At 45.0% G+C, this 19,000-nt stretch overlaps 1 protein-coding gene across 1 annotated transcript; it reads left to right on the top strand.

Moving 5' to 3' along the window:
- The first annotated feature begins 16,213 nt into the window (after positions 1 to 16,213).
- On the top strand, positions 16,214 to 16,978 carry LOC123082181 (uncharacterized). The gene has a single exon (XM_044504567.1). It carries the CDS (start codon positions 16,314 to 16,316, stop codon positions 16,653 to 16,655), a length of 342 nt encoding a protein of 113 aa, XP_044360502.1. The 5' UTR covers positions 16,214 to 16,313; the 3' UTR covers positions 16,656 to 16,978.
- Positions 16,979 to 19,000: the final 2,022 nt, after the last annotated feature.

Genomic DNA, 19,000 nt, shown 5'->3' with positions numbered 1-19,000 from the left:
GTGCTAAGAAAATCATTGTTGTTGGTATTGGCAAAGTCACACAATTTAGTATTATCTTGAGCCATCGTGACAGGCAAGCAATCCAACACACAAACAAACAAGAAACGGGCAAAAGGAGGCAAGTAGGGAAAGAGAAGGAGGACGGAGAGAGAGGGCGAATAAAACGTCAAGGGTGAAGTGGGGGCGAGGAAAATGAGAGGCAAATGGCAAATAATGTAATGCGAGGGATAAGAGTTTGTGATGGGTACTTGGTATGTCTTGACTTGACTTGGCTTGGCGCGAATCTCCCCGGCAACAACGCCAAAAATCCTTCTTACTACCTCTTGAGCACTGCGTTGGTTTTCATTTGAAGAGGAAAGGGTGATGCATCAAAGTAGCATAAGTATTTCCCTTAGTTTTTGAGAACCAAGGTATCAATCCAGTAGGAGATCACGCTCAAGTCCCACGCGCCTACACAAACAAATAAGAACCTCGCAACCAACGCGATAAAGGGGTTGTCAAGCCCTTCTCGGTCACTTACGAGAGTGAGTTTTGATAGATATGATAAGATAATATTTTTGGTACTTTTATGATAAAGAGAAATAAAGATGCAAAGTAAAATAAATGGCAAAGGAAATAACTAAGTATTGGAAGATTAATATGATGGAAGATAGACCCGGGGGCCATAGGTTTCACTAGTGGCTTCTCTCAAGAGCATAAGTATTACGGTGGGTAAACGAATTACTGTCGAGCAATTGATAGAATTGAGCATAGTTATGAGAATATCTAGGTATGATCATGTATATAGGAATCACGTCCGAGACAAGTAGACCAAAATTATTCTGCATCTACTACTATTACTCCACACATCGACCGCTATCCAGCATGCATCTAGAGTATTAAATTCATAAGAACAGAGTAATGCTTTAAGGCAGATTGATACGTCTCCCTCGTATCTACTTTTCCAAACACTTTTGCCCTTGTTTTGGACTCTAACTTGTATGATTTGAATGGAACTAACCCGGACTGACGCTGTTTTCAGCAGAATTGCCATGATGTTGTTTTATGTGCTGAAAACAAATATTCTCGGAATGACCTGAAACTCCACGGAACATCTTAGAAAAAAAATCCTCGCCAAAGATGAAGACCAGGGGGCCCACACCCTTCTCACGAGGGTGGGGGGCGCCCCCCTAGGGCACGCCCCCTACCTTGTGGTCCCCCTGGATGCCCTCCGACGCCAACTCCAACTCTATATATTTGCTTTCGAAGAGAAAAAATCGGAGAGAAGAAATCATCGCATTTTATGATACGAAGCCACCGCCAAGCCCTAAAACATCTCAGGAGGGCTGATCTGGAGTCCGTTTGAGGCTCCGAAGAGGGGGATTCGTCGCCGTCGTCATCATCAACCATCCTCCATCACCAATTTCATGATGCTCACCGCCGTGCGTGAGTAATTCCATCGTAGGCTTGCTGGACGGTGATGGGTTGGATGAGATTTATCATGTAATCGAGTTAGTTTTGTTAGGGTTTGATCCCTAGTATCCATTATGTTCTGAGATTGATGTTGCTATGACTTTGCTATGCTTAATGCTTGTCACTAGGGCCCGAATGCCATGATTTCAGATCTGAACCTATTATGTTTTCATGAATATATGTGAGTTCTTGATCCTATCTTGCAAGTCTATAGTCACCTACTATGTGTTATGATCCGGAAACCCCGAGGTGACAATAATCGGGACCACTCCCGGTGATGACCATAGTTTGAGGAGTTCATGTATTAACTATGTGCTAATGCTTTGTTCCGGTTCTCTATTAAAAGGAGGCCTTAATATCCCTTAGTTTCCAATAGGACCCCGTTGCCATGGGAGGGTAGGACAAAAGATGTCATGCAAGTTCTTTTCCATAAGCACGTATGACTATATTCGGAATACATGCCTACATTACATTGATGAATTGGAGCTAGTTCTGTGTCACCCTATGTTATGGCTGTTACATGATGAACTGCATCCGGCATAATTATCCATCACTGATCCGGTGCCTACGAGTTTTCCATATACTGGTTCTCGCTTATTTACTTTCCCGCTGCTACTGTTACAATCACTACAAAATACCAAAAACATTACTTTTGCTATCTTTACTTTTGTTGCCACTACCACCACTACCATATTACTTTGTTACTAAACACTTCGCTGCAGATACTAAGTTTCCAGGTGTAGTTGAATTGACAACTCAGCTGCTAATACTTGAGAATATTCTTTGGCTCCCCTTGTGTCGAATCAATAAATTTGGGTTGAATACTCTACCCTCGAAAGCTGTTGCGATCCCCTATACTTGTGGGTTATCAAGACAAATTTCTGGCGCCGTTGCCGGGGAGCATAGCTCTATTCTTTGAGTCACTTGGGATTTATATCTGCTGGACACTATGAAGAACTTGAGAGATCCAAAAACCAAGATCTATCCCTCAACTACGAGGGGAGGTAAGGAACTGCCATCTAGCTCTGCACTTGATTCACCTTCTGTTATGAGGAAGTTTGCGACACCTACACCTGCTTCTGCTATTCGTTCTGATATGTCGCATGTTATTGATGATGCCACTTCTGCTATGCATGATACTTATGATGAAACTGCTTCTATGTCTGATACTACTGTGCCCCTTGGTGAATTTCTTGATGAACAAATTGCTAGGGCTAGAGAAAAAGAAATTATTGAATCTGAATACGATGATGATAGTGATGATGAAAATATGCATGTTATTCCTGAGGGTTATCTTTTTGATATGGAATCTTCTGCCGCTATTTTAGCTTGCAAAGATAGATATGAGCTTAAGAGGTTTTTAGTTAAATGGAACAAAGAATCACTTAGAGATAAAATGAAACCTAACCCTGCTTTTGCTACTTCACCTATATGTGTTCCTGATAAGGATTATGAATTCTCTGTTGATCCTGATATAATTACTCTGGTTGAATCTGATCCGTTTTATGGCCATGAATCTGAAACTGTTGTGGCATATCTTACTAAGTTAAATGATATAGCTGCCCTGTTCACTAATGATGAGAGATCGCATTACTTCTATATACTCAAAATATTTCCTTTCTCATTAAAGGGTGATGCTAAGATATGGTTTAATTCTCTTGATCTTGGTTGTGTGCGTAGTCCCCAGGATATGATTTATTACTTCTCTGCTAAATATTTCCCTTCTCATAAGAAACAAGCTGCTTTGAGGGAAATATACAACTTCGTGCAAATTAAAGAAGAGAGTCTCCCACAAGCTTGGGGGAGGCTTCTCAAGTTACTTAATGCTTTGCCTGATCATCCTCTTAAGAAACCTGAAATACTTGATATCTTTTATAATGGACTAACCGATGCTTCCAGAGATTACCTGGATAGTTGTGCTGGTTCTCTTTTCAGGGAAAGAACACCGGATGAAGCTAAAATTCTATTGAATAATATGTTGAGAAATGAAAATAATTGGGCACCTCCTGAGCCAGCTCCTGATCCAACTCCTGCTCGAATTACTGAGCCTATTCCTAAACCAACTCCGAAGAAGAGAGGTGTTCTATTTCTCAGTCCCGAAGATATGCAAGAGGCAAAGAAATCTATGAAAGAAAAAGGTATTAAAGCTGAAGACGTTAAGAATTTACCTCCTATTGAAGAAATACATGGTCTTAATATACAGCCTGTTGAAGAAACATATGATCTCAATTCTTTATTTATTGAAGAACCTCCTGATCCCGATATCCTGACACAGGTAGTATAGGTAAATTCTCTCTATAGATATGATAAAGCTGAAGTCCCTCCTACTAAAATTTCTAGTCAGTGCTTGGATGAGTTTGATAACTTTATGTTTAAGCAAGACGACTTCAATGCTTATTTTGGTAGACAATTAAAAGAAAATGCTTATATGATTAGACGCTTGGGTGATTATATGGCTAATATTAAAGGTGAACTTAAACTTGTTAGCAATGTTTACCACTCAAGTAGAACAAGTACTTAAGGCTCAAAAAGAAGTGCTTGATGAAATGAATAGTAAGAAAAATGATTATGTTGTTAGAGTGGCTACTAGAACTGGTAGAATGACTTAGGAACCTTTGTATCCTGAAGGCCACCCTAAGATAATCGAGCAAGATTCTCAAAGAAATAATATTGATGTTCCTAGTTCTTCTAAAAAGAAGAAGAAGAAAAATGATAGAACTGTGCAAACTTCTAGTGAACCTATTGCTAAACCACCTGATAATCCAAATGATATTTCTATGTCTGATGCTGAAACACAATCTGGTAATGAACATGAACCCAATGAAAATATTGATAATGATGTTCATGATGATGCTCAACCTAGTAATGATAAAGATGTAGAAATTGAACCTGCTGTTGATCTTGATAACCCACAATCAAAGAATCAACGTTATGATAAAAGAGACTTTGTTGCTAGGAAACATGGTAAAGAAAGGGAACCTTGGGTTCAGAAACCCATGCCTTTTCCTCCGAAACCATCCAAGAAAAAGGATGACGAGGATTTTGAGCGCTTTGCTGAAATGATTAGGCCTATCTTTTTGCGTATGAGATTAACTGATGTGATCAAAACAAATCCTTATGCTAAATATATGAAGGATATCATTACTAATAAAAGAAAGATACCGGAAGCTGAGATTTCCACCATGCTTGCTAATTATACTTTTAAGGGTGGAATACCAAAGAAACTTGGAGACCCCGGAGTACCTACTATGCCTTGCTCCATTAAAAGAAATTATATTAAAACTGCTTTATGTGATCTTGGAGCCGGTGTTAGTGTTATGCCTCTCTCTTTATATCGTAGACTTGACTTGAATAAGCTGACACCTACCGAAATATCTTTGCAAATGGCTGATAAAACAACTGCTATACATGTTGGTATTTGTGAGGATGTGCCTGTTGTGGTTGCAAACGTTACTATTTTAACAGACTTTGTTATACTTGATATTCCCGAGGATGATAGTATGTCTATTATTCTTGGAAGACCTTTTCTTAATACTGCAGGGGCTGTTATTGATTGCAACAAAGGCAATGTCACTTTTCATGTTAATGGTAATGAGCATACGGTACACTTTCCGAGGAAACAACCTCAAGTTCATAGTATCAACTCTATTGGAAAAATTCCATCGATTATATTTGGAGGTTTTGAATTTCCTCTTCCTACTGTCAAGAAGAAATATGATATTCTTATTATTGGGGATGTGCATATCCCCGTTGAGGTAACTTAGTGTTATTCGAAATTTCTTCGGTTTCATGATTATCGGAATGAGTTTGTTAACAGGACTTGATCAACCTTGTTAGTGGATTCTTTTTGATGAGCATGAGATGGATGAAACTAGAAGCACAACCTTTTGTACCCTCTCTATATTTTCTGATAATTAGTAGAAATAAAGTAAAAATAGTATTTTTCTGTCTATTTCCTGACTTATTCGTGCAATATAAAAATATCCTGAAAATAAAATTCCTCAGAATGACATGCCAATTTAATATGATTTTTCAGGAATATTTGAGGATTTACTGTGCAAAAATTACCGCGGGAGGAGCTGCCACCTGGCCACGAGGGTGGTGGCCCCCCCCCCTCTAGGGCGCGCGCCCTGCCTCGTGGGCCCAGGGTGGCCCTCCTCCACTTATCCCAGCACCCATCTTCTTCCTCTGTCTCACACAAACCCAAAAAACCAACTCAAGCACGAGTTTCAGCCACTTTTGCTGTGATTTTCGATCTCCTTGCTCAAAGCACCTCTCGCAAAAATGCTTGGGGAGATTATTCCTTGGTATGTGACTCCTCCATTGGTCCAATTATTTTTTGTTCTAGTGCTTTATTCTTTGCAAATTTGTGCTGCATAGGTGACCATGTTCTTGAGCTTGCATGTCAAATTTATATGGTTCTAAGTAGTTCTAATGCTTGATTTAGGCTCTAGGCACTTGTAGGAGTAGTTGCTATCGGTTTTATTAAAGTTGGTTCACTTTTGTTTGAAGTTACTAAAAATTTCAGATTATTTCAGAAAAATAATGAGGAGATTTTTTAGGGGCTCATCAAGCCAAAGCTCAAAGGAAAAGGCACCGAAGCCTAAGTATAATTGGCCGCGCACCACGGAGATTCGGGCGTGTGAATGGCCTTCTGATGATTTCTTGAGAGCAGCCGGTATCTATGAAGATTTTCATGAGTTGGCTCACAATGCAGGCCTCACCGCTTTCCTCCACGACCAATGCGACCAGTATCTCTTACTCACAAATACTTTTGTGCAAAACTTTCAATTTCATTCTAGGAACTCACCACCTACGATGGAGTTTCATTTATATGATGAGCATAAGGAGATGTCACTTTATGATTTCTGTCGGATTTGTTTAGTCCTTTTTGAGGGCAAGACAGAAGAACCACATCATGATGATGTGGCTGGGTTTATTGATACTATCACTGTAGGAGAAACTAAGAAGGTTTCCGATGCATGAATCACTGGCATACATTTTCCCGTTTTATGTTACTTTGCATTATTTGCTAGTCATTGTTTAATTGGACGCGGAAACTGTGGAAACCTTAGTATCCATGATATAATTATTCTGCACCACGGTTTATACAGTGATAACACTTTTAGTATGGGCGGTATTATTGCTAGACGGTTAAGTATGAACCGTACTAAGGGTCCCATCTTTGGAGGCATCTATGCTACACGCCTAGCTGCACATTTTAACATACCTATTAGGCATGCTGAGAAGGAAGAAAAGGTGCTTCCTCGTGTTTATCTAGATCATAAAAGTATGGTGGCACATGATTTTATTGTTAAGAATAAGGCAGGAGAGCTTAAATATCAATTGTTCTTTAACAAACATCACCCTGAGACTATTATCCTGCCCGCTCCTTCTTTGTTTGATTTGACTGTAGGCACATACCTTGTTCCGTTGACGGCTATTCATGCCTACCGGAACGCTGCACCAGCCGAGGAGCCAGAACTGGAATCACAATTTGATCCTACACGGCAGTCTAACTATCAGTGGGATTCGGAGATGATTACCAGCCAGTGGCAATCGGAGCCTTCTTCTTCCTCATCACAGTACGACCCCAACAACTATTATTATGGATATCCGCTAGGCCAGCCGTGGCCATAGACCAACTTAGGCCAAAAGCCTAAGCTTGGGGGAGTACGTATTTCTCGCCGACATTACATTTATGTTCACACGCACTCATTACTAGATGTCGGTGCTCCTACTTTTTCACTGTAATATACATGCTAGTTTATTTTCTTTTTCCTACTTTCTTCTTGTGTGTTTGTTAAACCTTAAGAAAAAAATTAGTACTAGTTTATTTTTCTGCTGTAGTAGTAATAATTAAAAAGAAAACCCAAAAATATTTCCCGTTCTTCTTTTGCTTGTTGGGAGCTTTCCCGTGTAAATAGTTTTATTTCTTTTCTTTTCTTTGGCGGTCAGTAGGAGAAGACCATAATTAAATTGTTGAAGTGGCTCTTATATGCATTATTGTTGATTTAACCCAGAGCCCATGTTGCCTTGTCTTCTCATGTTTATTGAATGCTCGCAGATTCCAGCTTAGTCCAATGCACGTACACTCTTATTATTATTCACACCGTTCGGTCGTGCAAGTGAAAGGCAATTATGATGATATATGATAGACTGACTGAGATGAGAAAAGCTGGTATGAACTCGACCTCTTTTGTTTTTGTAAATATGATGAGTCCCTCGTTCTTGATTTAGCTTATTATGAATAAACATGTTTGCAATGACAATTAGAGATCATAGTTGCTTGTGCCATGCTTGATTAGCTATGAGTTATAATGATTTACCTTATGTGCCAACATGCTATTGAGATGGTTATGATGTGGTATGATGGGGTGGTATCCTCCTTTGAATGATTTAAGTGACTTGACTTGGCACATGTTCACGCATGTAGTTGAAACAAAATCAACATAGCCTTCACGATATTTATGTTCATGGTGGATTATATCCTACTCATGCTTGCATCCAATGTTTATTAATTTTAATGCATGTACATGGCTGTTGTCGCTCTCTAGTTGGTCGCTTCCCAGTCTTTTGCTAGCCTTCACTTGTACTAAGCGGGAATACTGCTTGTGCATCCAATCCCTTAAACCCCAAAGTTATTCCAGATGAGTCCACTATACCTTCCTATATGCGGTATCTACCTGCCGTTCCAAGTAAATTTGTATGTTCCAAACTCTAAACCTTCAAATAAACATTCTGTTTTGTATGCTTGAATAGCTCATGTATCAACCAAGGTTGTCCTTATCTTACGTGTTAGGCGGGTTATTCTCAAGAGGAGTGGACTCCTCTTCTCACTCACGAGAAAATGGCTGGTCACCGGGATGCCCAGTCCCATGCTTTATGCAAACTAAATCAAAATTAATTGCAAACAAAACTCCCCTGGGACCTGATGTATGTTGGAGGCACTTGTTGTTTTGAGCAAGCCATGAATTGATGCTTGTTGGTGGAGGGGGAGTATAAACTTTACCATTCTGTTTGGGAACCGCCTATAATGTGTTTAGCATGGAAGATATCGCCATCTCTTAGTTGTTACGTTGACAATGGAAGTATACCGCTCAAAATACAAATTATCTCTATTTCAAAACCGAGCTCTGGCACCTCTACAAATCCCTGCTTCTCTCTGCGAAGGGCCTATCCATTTACTTTTATGTTGAGTCATCACCCTCTTATTAAAAAGCACTAGCTGAAGAGCACAACTGTCATTTGCATTCATCACTATTAATCTATGTTGGGTATGACTATGATTGGATCTCTTTTACCATGAATTACAATGTCTAGTCAGTCCTTGATCTTTAAAGGTGCTCTGCATTTATGTTTTGCGGTCTCAGAAAGGGCTAGCGAGATACCATCTTGTTATATCATATTATGATTGTTTTGAGAAAGTGTTGTCATCCGAGATTTATTATTATGACTTGCTAGTTGATTATGCTATTGATATGAGTAATTATGAGACCTGAGAATTATTGCAAATGTGGTTAGTTATGATCTATGCTAAAAACATGAATGCTGGCTTGACATAGTTACAACAACAAGAGCAAACAGAGTTTGTAAAAGTTTTTCTTTCTTTCTTTTAGTTTGTCAACTGAATTGCTTGAGGACAAGCAAGGGTTTAAGCTTGGGGGAGTTGATACGTCTCCGTTGTATCTACTTTTCCAAACACTTTTGCCCTTGTTTTGGACTCTAACTTGTATGATTTGAATGGAACTAACCCGGACTGACGTTGTTTTCAGTAGAATTGCCATGATGTTATTTTATGTGCAGAAAACAAATATTCTCGGAATGACCTGAAACTCCACGGAACATCTTAGAAAAAATAATAAAAATCCTCGCCAAAGATGAAGACCGGGGGGCCCACACCCTTCTCACGAGGGTGGGGGGCGCCCCCCTAGGGCGCACCCCTTACCTCGTGGGCCCCCTGGATGCCCTCCGACGCCAACTCCAACTCTATATATTTGCTTTCGGAGAGAAGAAATCATCGCGTTTCATGATACGGGGCCGCCGCCAAGCCCTAAAACCTCTCGGGGGCTGATCTGGAGTCCGTTCGGGGCTCCGGAGAGGGGGATTTGTCGCTGTCGTCATCATCAACCATCCTCCATCACCAATTTCATGATGCTCACCGCCATGCGTGAGTAATTCCATCGTAGGCTTGCTAGACGGTGATGGGTTGGATGAGATTTATCATGTAATCGAGTTAGTTTTGTTAGGGTTTGATCCCTAGTATCCATTATGTTCTGAGATTGATGTTGCTATGACTTTGCTATGCTTAATTCTTGTCACTAGGGCCCGAGTGCCATGATTTCAGATCTCAACCTATTATGTTTTCATGAATATATGTGAGTTCTTGATCCTATCTTGCAAGTCTATAGTCACCTACTATGTGTTATGATCCGGCAACCCCGAAGTGACAATAATCGGGACCACTCCCGGTGATGACCATAGTTTGAGGAGTTCATGTATTAACTATGTGCTAATGCTTTGTTCCGGTTCTCTATTAAAAGTATGCCTTAATATCCATTAGTTTCCAATAGGACCCTGCTGCCACGGGAGGGTAGGACAAAAGATGTCATGCAAGTTCTTTTCCATAAGCACGTATGACTATATTCGGAATACATGCCTACATTACATTGATGAATTGGAGCTAGTTCTGTGTCACCCTATGTTATGGCTATTACATGATGAACTGCATCCGGCATAATTATCCATCACTGATCCGGTGCCTACGAGTTTTCCATATATTGGTTCTCGCTTATTTACTTTCCTGCTGCTACTGTTACAATCACTACAAAATACCAAAAACATTACTTTTGTTGTCTTTACTTTTGTTGCCGCTACCACCACTATCATATTACTTTGCTACTAAACACTTTGCTGCAGATACTAAGTTTCCAGGTGTGGTTGAATTGACAACTCAGCTGCTAATACTTGAGAATATTCTTTGGCTCCCCTTGTGTCGAATCAATAAATTTGGGTTGAATACTCTACCCTCGAAAGCTGTTGTGATCCCCTATACTTGTGGGTTATCAAAGATGACATGATGTAGAGGGATATACTCATGCAATATGATATAAACCCCATCTTTTTATCCTTGATGGCAACAATACAATACATACCGGTTCCCTTTCTGTCACTGGGATCGAACAACGCAAGATTGAACCCAAAGCTAAGCACTTCTCCCATGGCAAGAAAGATTAATCTAGTAGGCCCAACCAAACTGATAATTCGAAGAGACTTGCAAAGATAAACCAATCATACATAAAAGAATTCAGAGGAGAATCAAATATTGTTCATAGATAATCTGGATCATAAACCCACAATTCATCGGATCTCAACAAACACGCTGCAAAAGAAGATTACATCGAATAGATCTCCAAGAGAATCGAGGAGAACTTTGTATTGAGATCCAAAGAGAGAGAAGAAGCCATCTAGCTAATAACTATGGACCCATAGGTCTGAAGTAAACTACTCACACATCACTGGAGAGGCGATGGAGTTGATGTAGAGATCCTCCGTGATCAATGCCCCCTCCGGTGGAGCTCCGGAAAATGCCCCGAGATGGGATCTCTCGAGTACAGAAGGTTGCGGCGGTGGAATTAGGTTTTCGTGGTGCTCCTGGATGTTTGGAGGGGGGGACGTGGATATATATAGGAGGAAGAAGTATGTCGGTGGAGCAATGGAGGGCCCACGAGGGTGGAGGGCGCGCCCCCTGCCTCGTGCCTTCCTCCCTTGTTTCTTGACGGCCACTCCAAGTCTCCTGGATCATGTTTGTTGATAAAATCACGTTCCCGAAGGTTTCGTTCCGTTTGGACTCCGTTTGATATTCCTTTTCTTCGAAACCCTAAAATAGGCAAAAAAACAGCAACTTGGGTCGGGCCTCCGATTAGTAGGTTAGTCCCAAAAAATGATATAAAAGTGTAAAATAAAGCCCATTAACATCCAAAATAGATAATATAATAGCATGGAGCAATCAAAAATTATAGATACGTTGGAGACGTATCAAACCGCGTCCCTCTTCGCCATCTGTGCTTTCTCTAGAGGGATTCCCCAACCACCGTTGGGTCCTCGTGCCCACGCCGACGAGGATGTGGACGCCCAAATCTGAGGTGCAGGGCGCACGCCACGACCAATAGCGAGCGAGAGAGAGGACAACGGCGGGGGACACACTGTCCATGCACTGGGCTAGCTCCTCGCGACGGTCCTCTAACGCTCCCTCACGACCACAGAGACCGTTACACGACGGAACCCCCGCAAAAATGCCAAAGAGATCCGACTCACCATTGAGCAGTTGGAGGGAGAGACTACGGTGGATGCAGCGGCCAAGGCGAAGGATGCCCAATTATCCAAGACGTAGGAGTGCATGGTGCGGAGGATGGCCGACGTCATCAGCTACGACAATGACTCTGACCCGATCGATGACTCCCACGGCTCCAGATCCAATGGCGACGCCCCTCCAGCCGTTGATGCCTACACGGAGGGGTACAACCGCATCGGCGACCACAAGGGGAAGGGACCGGTGAGGAAATTGTGATTTCCTCCGCCTTTCATTATTTAGCTAAGTTATATTAAGTTTATCTAAGTATATCTGTGTCCGCCCGACTATGAACTATATATTTTGGACAGGTGAACTATGATGTTTATATATCCCCGTATGCAATTTCGTTGGTCCAACATGTCTGTTTGATGCTTAGTTTGGTATGATCATTTGTGTACTATTATTCATGTTGCATCAATTGAATGAATTTGGGGTGTCGGATTTGAGATACATGGATGTGGACGCGGCCATTTGAGGGTTGACCGTACATTGTTTGCGGATGTGCTCGAGTTTTAGATGCTCACGGGGCGTGATCGGCCAGCTCAAAGTCTAGTGGCAGGCCAGGCCACTAGCAAGCTTGTCCAACTCGGAGTCCTCGAGGGCCTCATCATCCTCCTTGGCCACCTCCTCCTCCTCCTCATTCACTGCGGGCAATGGCATTGGAGCACACATGTGCAGGGGCACTAGAGAACGCACACAGGCGGCAAAGCACGACCGGCAGCGTTGGTCATGCTCATCGTAGAACCACGTATCCCAGTACGGGGAGTCCTCGGTGAAACCCAGGTCATGGCGGAGGTCGTCGGGGAGCTGGGTGTGATGGTGGAGGATCTCCGCCTCCCGCAGTGACCGGAGGCCGGAAAGGCTAGCACTAGAACCCTTTTCGGGTTCAAATGCCAGTCGTTCGACAGTTCCGCGTCCCGCCAGGGTACGGGGATGGCATGCTTCCAGTAGCATTGGTATGTTGCAACGAGCACATACATGCGGTCGCTTGCCGGTGACGCAACCCCCAGTGATGCTATGGTGAAGGGTGCCACGCGGTGTTGTCCCGAGGAGGAGCCGACCTCGTGGTTGTGCGCTCCGGGTGTCCACCTCCACATCATTTTGCACCGACGGGTGGGCGATACCTAGGGTTTGATTGTCGAGCAGCGGGAACGGGAGGCAAAGGGAGGGAGAGGAGTAGGTGTGGATGCCCCATGCACGCGTGGCATTTCAAAAGGGCCAGGCGGGGGTGGTTGGGTGGATAGCGCGTGGGCCCAGGGCGGACACATATCCATTTGCTGTCAAATTTTGTCGACAAGGGGAATATATTAATATCGCAGAGATATCAATTACAGTCAGCCTCTGTAACAATGCAATGTCATAACGACATTACGGATGCACACAGCCAAATGACAAAGAGAAGAAGAAGAAGAAGAAAAAGAAAGATCCCGCTAGAGCGATCAATTCCTTGTATCTGTAGCACGAACCACCGCCTAGACAACATCTGAAGTCTAAATTCTCCAAAAGCTACACCTCCAAGAAGGAAACAGTGCATAAACAATGTTATTGCTTGATCCTAGATTTTAGGTTTTCACCCTGGAGAAGATCCGCGCTCTCAAAACAATGATTTCAACAAGGTCGCTATCAGACACAACCAATTAAGGCCAGGCCTGGGGTTTTCACCCTGAAAGCTAAGACTCTGTACTCCGCTAGTGCTGCCGCCCCCACTTGCTGATGGTGCTGCTACGAGTCACGAATCACCAAGTAAATTCCTCATCGCCACGAGGACTCAATCCGCCATTACTAGGCCTCAGACCTTAGCCTCCATGACGTTCTCCGCCACTGTCGTCACCATGGAAATCAAAATACCGACATGTCCCATAATGTCAACAGACAATGAAGCTTCGCGTCACGCCCTCCTGAAGCCACACAGTCCAAATTTAAAGTGGGTTTGCGTGTCCCAGAGATACGAAGCAGATAGAATGGCCAAATATGTTGTTGTGTTAGATCCTACTTTTTAGCCATCTAGATCCAAACGGATACGACCGGATGAAATGTGTCCCCCGAAGTTAGGGCATCTCCAAGGCGGACCAGTATACCGCCCGTATCCGTCCGGACCGCGCTGCCGGACAGCGGAAGTCATCCAACGCGGTCCTATATCGGTCCACGGGGCAGTCCGGACGCATTTTCTCCCGCAAATTGGAGACAAAGTGGGGGAGGTTTGCGGGAGTCCGGACACCCAAAATGTAGGACTCCGACACCCCCAGCCCAGCCAAGCCACCCTCCCAGTCCCATTTCCTTCCACTCCGCATCATCTCCCCCTTGCTTTGCCTCCGCACTCCTCCACCTCTGTCGTCGCTGTTGTACGTCTCCGGCTGCCACAGAGGCATTGCCGGAGTCTGCAACCAGCAACGACTCGCCCGCTTCACAGAGCTGTCCATCTTGGAGTCGTTTGTACCTAGGTACACTCCCCCCTCCGTCGACGGCCTCCATGGCGGACACCACGCCCGACAGGTGTTCGATCAAATGCCATTTAGCTTATTTTCAAATGCTATGCCATTTTTTATAGTACGAAGGATGGTGAGCTACTCGACCATGAAGGATGAGTTGTTGTGCGATGCGTGGCTGACCGTATCCGCGGATTTCATAGGCGAGCAGAGGGGGAGCCCTTCTGGGAGCAAGTGCATGAAAGTTTCACGCACAAAAGCACATTGCGCCCTATGACATGTACATCATTCAACCACGCAACATGGGGTCGTTGTCGTATCGCTGACACGCTATTCAGATCAGCGTCACCAAGTTCTGCGACGTGGTTCGTCAGCTCGAGGCAAGCTGGCCATTGCACGAGGCAGAGGACAAGATCATAAGTTTTACTTCCTCTTACTCAACTTGTTATTTGATTCATTCACTCAATGTTGGTCTACACATATTATGTAGCCCACAGTGCTGCCGTGCTGTATCACAAGACAGAAGGACGACCATTTATGTGCATAGAGGATGAAGCTGTAGGGAGAGCATGTGTGGAACGACATGAACCGTTCATAAAGAACTTGTTGGACATCCGGGATCTGGTGGAATTAAAGACATTGTTGTATTAGACTTAATTTGCATGGTTGTATGGATGATTTATGCTATTTTCTATCCGAATTTTGATGAATATCGGTCGGGTTGCATGAATCTCGTCCTGTTAGTTAAAAGGTAGTTTGAAATGTATGCGGCTACAGTTAAATGACTTCTTCTCCCATCCGTGTCTGCGGATTAGCCCCTCTGTTTTTGAGGAACGCGGGAAGAAATTTGCTGGTTATTATTGGAGATCCTCTTACCCCTAAGCACCAGTGCGACGTACAAAATTTGTTATTGAGCGCGGAAACAGTAGACGTGGAGGCCTGCTAGTGGCCACTTGGTCGGTGATGCCTTGTCAGACTTGCAGCAGGTGGTGCGTCGGCCCTTGCGTGCAGCATCCGGCGTGGAGCTGACGCCTCATCCTGTCATCCATGTGCTCTCTCCCGCAAATCGCCACCGCCTAATCCTGTTTTTGGCTTCCCTGCCTGCCACAACTGTTAACAATCACAAGGAGAATGTTCAAAAAAAATAAAAGAATCAGCAAGGCATCATATAAAAAAAAATGTAAAATCAAGGAAGCATGCAATGATTCAATTACCTCCTACTCCATGTTCTCCATGAGCATATGTCCTATCCAACCCATTGCCATCAATCCTTGTCTAGCTAGTACTGTATTAAATATGTGGAGAGATGAATTATTGGACCCAGAAAAGCAAGCCAAGCTTCGTATTGTTTTGTTTGGTTTAACGCTAGATGTAGCTAGCAGCCTGAGGATTAAGAAATACCAATGCGAAATGACCATGGTGTCATCAAATCCTACAGTCACCAAAGAACTAATCGTCCCCAAAACCAAGCTGATATAAATCTGATGTGATCAGAAGTGAATACTAAATCCGACTGTCAAAACAACACATCTGTGGTTCTTGAGAGGTCATAGTGCCAAATATTGTAATAGTTTATATTATTTTATTCTTGTGATGAAGAGGTCATCATTCTTTAATGAACTGCCGTTTTCACAAACCAAATCATATTTGCCCAGTAAACCAAGTAATTTACTTGGGAACAAAAAATAAATAAAAAGAACTCGGCAACACCACGTTTATGATTCAGAAGCTGTAGGTTTTGCACATGGATGCTCCCTCGTGGCTTTTGTTTTGTCTCTGCTCCGTTAATGCTTTGATAGTGAAACCCGATCCATTTTCTTGATGGGACGAAAAAAATTAAAAAGCGCCAAGAAATACTGGAGGTGATCGCAGAAACAAGTGGCTGGAGGAACTTTACACTTCAGCACAAGATAAAATAAGAAGATGTTTTCACAGAAAAACATATAAAATGGATAAAAACGCTTCGTTTTCTTTAAAGAAGCAGAGTCAGCAAAGAAAACGATGGTCTCCTTTGCCCCGTAGGAAGCAGAGCAACCCGACCAGGCATCCATGGCAGCCTCGCCCTCCCTCTAGATAGATGCATGGGGTGCCCCCGCGCCGTGCGGGCGTGTCGATCGGCGTGTGTTGCGACCGTGGCGATCTGCCTCCTCCCGGTATTATTGCCGCTGGTGCTCCTCTGGCTGCCGCTTCTCTCCTTCGCCGTCGCCGTCGTCCGGTTCCGCCGCCGGCGGAGGAGAATGATGATGACTAGGGGCGGCTGCTGCTTTCACGGCGGTGATCGATCGCCTCCGCCAGAAAGTGAGCCGGATGGCCACCGGGTGGCGCGGCTGCACAAGTACCTCGAGGACCAGATGGAGCTAGTGGAGGAGGAGGCCGGGGGCGCCATGGCGGCCGTGCTTGCCAGAAATCCATGGGCAGCGTAAGGAAAGAAACCCGTGCTTTCTTGCCGGAAACTTTTCCCCCTTTTCGCTCGACTTTTCTGGCTCCGGCAGATGTTGCTCGCGAGGTTAGTAGCAAGGCGCCGAGAACTTCGTCTCCTGATTAGAGGTTGTTGGATTGATATGTTAGCTGGAATGGTTGGAGTTCTTGTTGATTTCATCTCAGCCCATGTATCTTCCACTTATAATTTTTTGAGTTGGCGAGTCCGTCTACTATCTCCTCAGTATTTCTCCTCTCAACTCTGACAAATGAGACCATACAAATGTACAAGTTGAGCAAGAAACGATGTGCTTTTGGTCGTGCTTAATCCCCGTCACCAATCTTGCTCCCCGGTTGTCAGAATTGTATGAGATTATGATTTCATGAAGTATTGCTCTTCGTACATAGACACGTATATATAATGTACAAAGATGCGTCACGGATCTCAACTATACAAGGAACTAGGAGACTGGCCAAATACACAATATGCACATCACACATATACTCAACACCCCCCGCAGTCCAAGCGGCACCGCGGTTGACGCAAAGACTGGACCAGAACTCTTCAAATGACGCTGTAGGCAAGCCCTTGGTCATGATATCCGCAAATTGTTGGGAAGTAGGGACGTATAAAACACGAATATGGCCAAGGGCCACCTGTTCCCGAACAAAATGAATATCCAACTCAATATGCTTGGTCCGTGGATGATGCACCGGGTTAGCGGAGAGGTAGACCGCTGAGACGTTGTCTCAATTGACCACCATGGCACGGTCAACGGGGCAAGAGAGCTCCTAAAGAAGCTGGCGAAGCCACGAACACTCGGCGACGGCATTTGCCACCGCACGATACTCAGCCTTAGCACTGGAGCGAGAGACCGTATGATGTCGCATGAATGACCATGAGATAAGTGAGGGTCCAAGATAGACACAATAGCCCGAAGTGGAGTGACGAGTGTCAGGGCAGCCCGTCCAGTCTGCATCGGAGTAGGCAGTGAGGGCGGTGTCGGCGGAGGCGTGAAGCGTGACGCAAAGATCCATACTGCCACAGATATAGCGGAGAATCCGCTTGATGGCAGCCCAGTGAATGTCTCGAGGAGCATGCATATGAAGACACACCTGCTGCACGGCATACTGGATCTTTGGTCGAGTCAGAGTGAGGTACTGGAGAGCACCAACGATAGACCGATAGAAAGAAGCATCTGAAGCAGGAAAACCATCCGTGACAGAAAGCTTGGCCTTCGTATCAACAGGCGTAGCGGCGGGCTTGCAGTTAAGCATGCCGGCGCGCTCCAGGAGCTTGTGAGCGTACTTTCGCTGATGAAGGAATAAGCCATCCGGACGGCGCACCACCTCGCCACCGAGGAAGTAGTGCAAAGGACCCAAGTCCTTGATGGCGAACTCAGCGCGAAGACGAGCCGTGAGCTGACTAAGGAGGCCGTGTCAGAGCCCTGATGATAGACGAAGAGCGAGGCGTCCGAGAGGGTAGAGCGGAACCCAAGCTGGTGGAGAAACGCCGCGATGTGCTGGTACCAAGCACGCGGAGCCTGCTTGAGTCCATACAAGGACCGCAAAAGCAGGCACACATGGTCAGGAAGCGCCGGGTCAACACACCCGGTGGGCTACTAGCAGAAGACCTGCTCCTCGAGGTGACCATGGAGGAAGGCGTTGGAGACATCCATTTGGTGCACCTCCAAGCACGGGAGACCGCAAGGTGAAGAACCATGCGTATTGTGCCGGGCTTGACGACTGGAGCAAAGGTGTCGGTGAAGTCGATGCCAGCACGCTGTCGGAAGCCACGAACGACCCAACGCGCTTTATAGCGATCAAGGGTACCATCAGGACAGAGCTTGTGTTTAAATACCCACTTCCTGGTAATCACGTTGGCCTGCCGGGGACAGGAAACAAGCTACCACGCCAGGTTGCGCAACAGGGCATAAAACTCCATTTGCATCGCAGCCATCTAGAGCGGGTCACGAAGAGTAGCTCGAACGGAGGACAACAATAGCGACGACTCAGGGTTGGACGCCACATGGACGTAGTCATCCAAGGCGTAGCGCGAGCTCGAGCAAAAAACGCCCGTACTGGCATGGGTGACCAGACCGGCCGGGGGCGCTGAGGGCGCTGACGAGGCCGGGGCAGCGAGGGGCCATGGGCACCGGGGGCGCCGAGGGGGCCGCGGGCGCCAGCGCCACGGTTGTAGGAGGCGTCGCATGCGGGGGTGCGCCTCAAAGCCAGGGGCGGGCCAAAAGAGGCACGCGAGCGCCCTGGGAGAGGCGTTGAGGAGCCCGCGTCACCTGTGGTGGGAGATGGGATCGTAGCACCGATATCCCTTTGAGTTAGAGGGGTAGCC

This window comes from Triticum aestivum, chromosome 4A, assembly GCF_018294505.1.
Source record: "Triticum aestivum cultivar Chinese Spring chromosome 4A, IWGSC CS RefSeq v2.1, whole genome shotgun sequence".
Lineage (NCBI taxonomy): Eukaryota > Viridiplantae > Streptophyta > Magnoliopsida > Poales > Poaceae > Triticum > Triticum aestivum.
This window is presented reverse-complemented; position numbering and strand designations above follow the sequence as displayed.

Coding starts and splice junctions, on each gene's coding strand:
- LOC123082181 (XM_044504567.1), top strand. CDS start 16,314: ATGGGGTGCCCCCGCGCCGTGCGGGCGTGTCGATCGGCGTGTGTTGCG.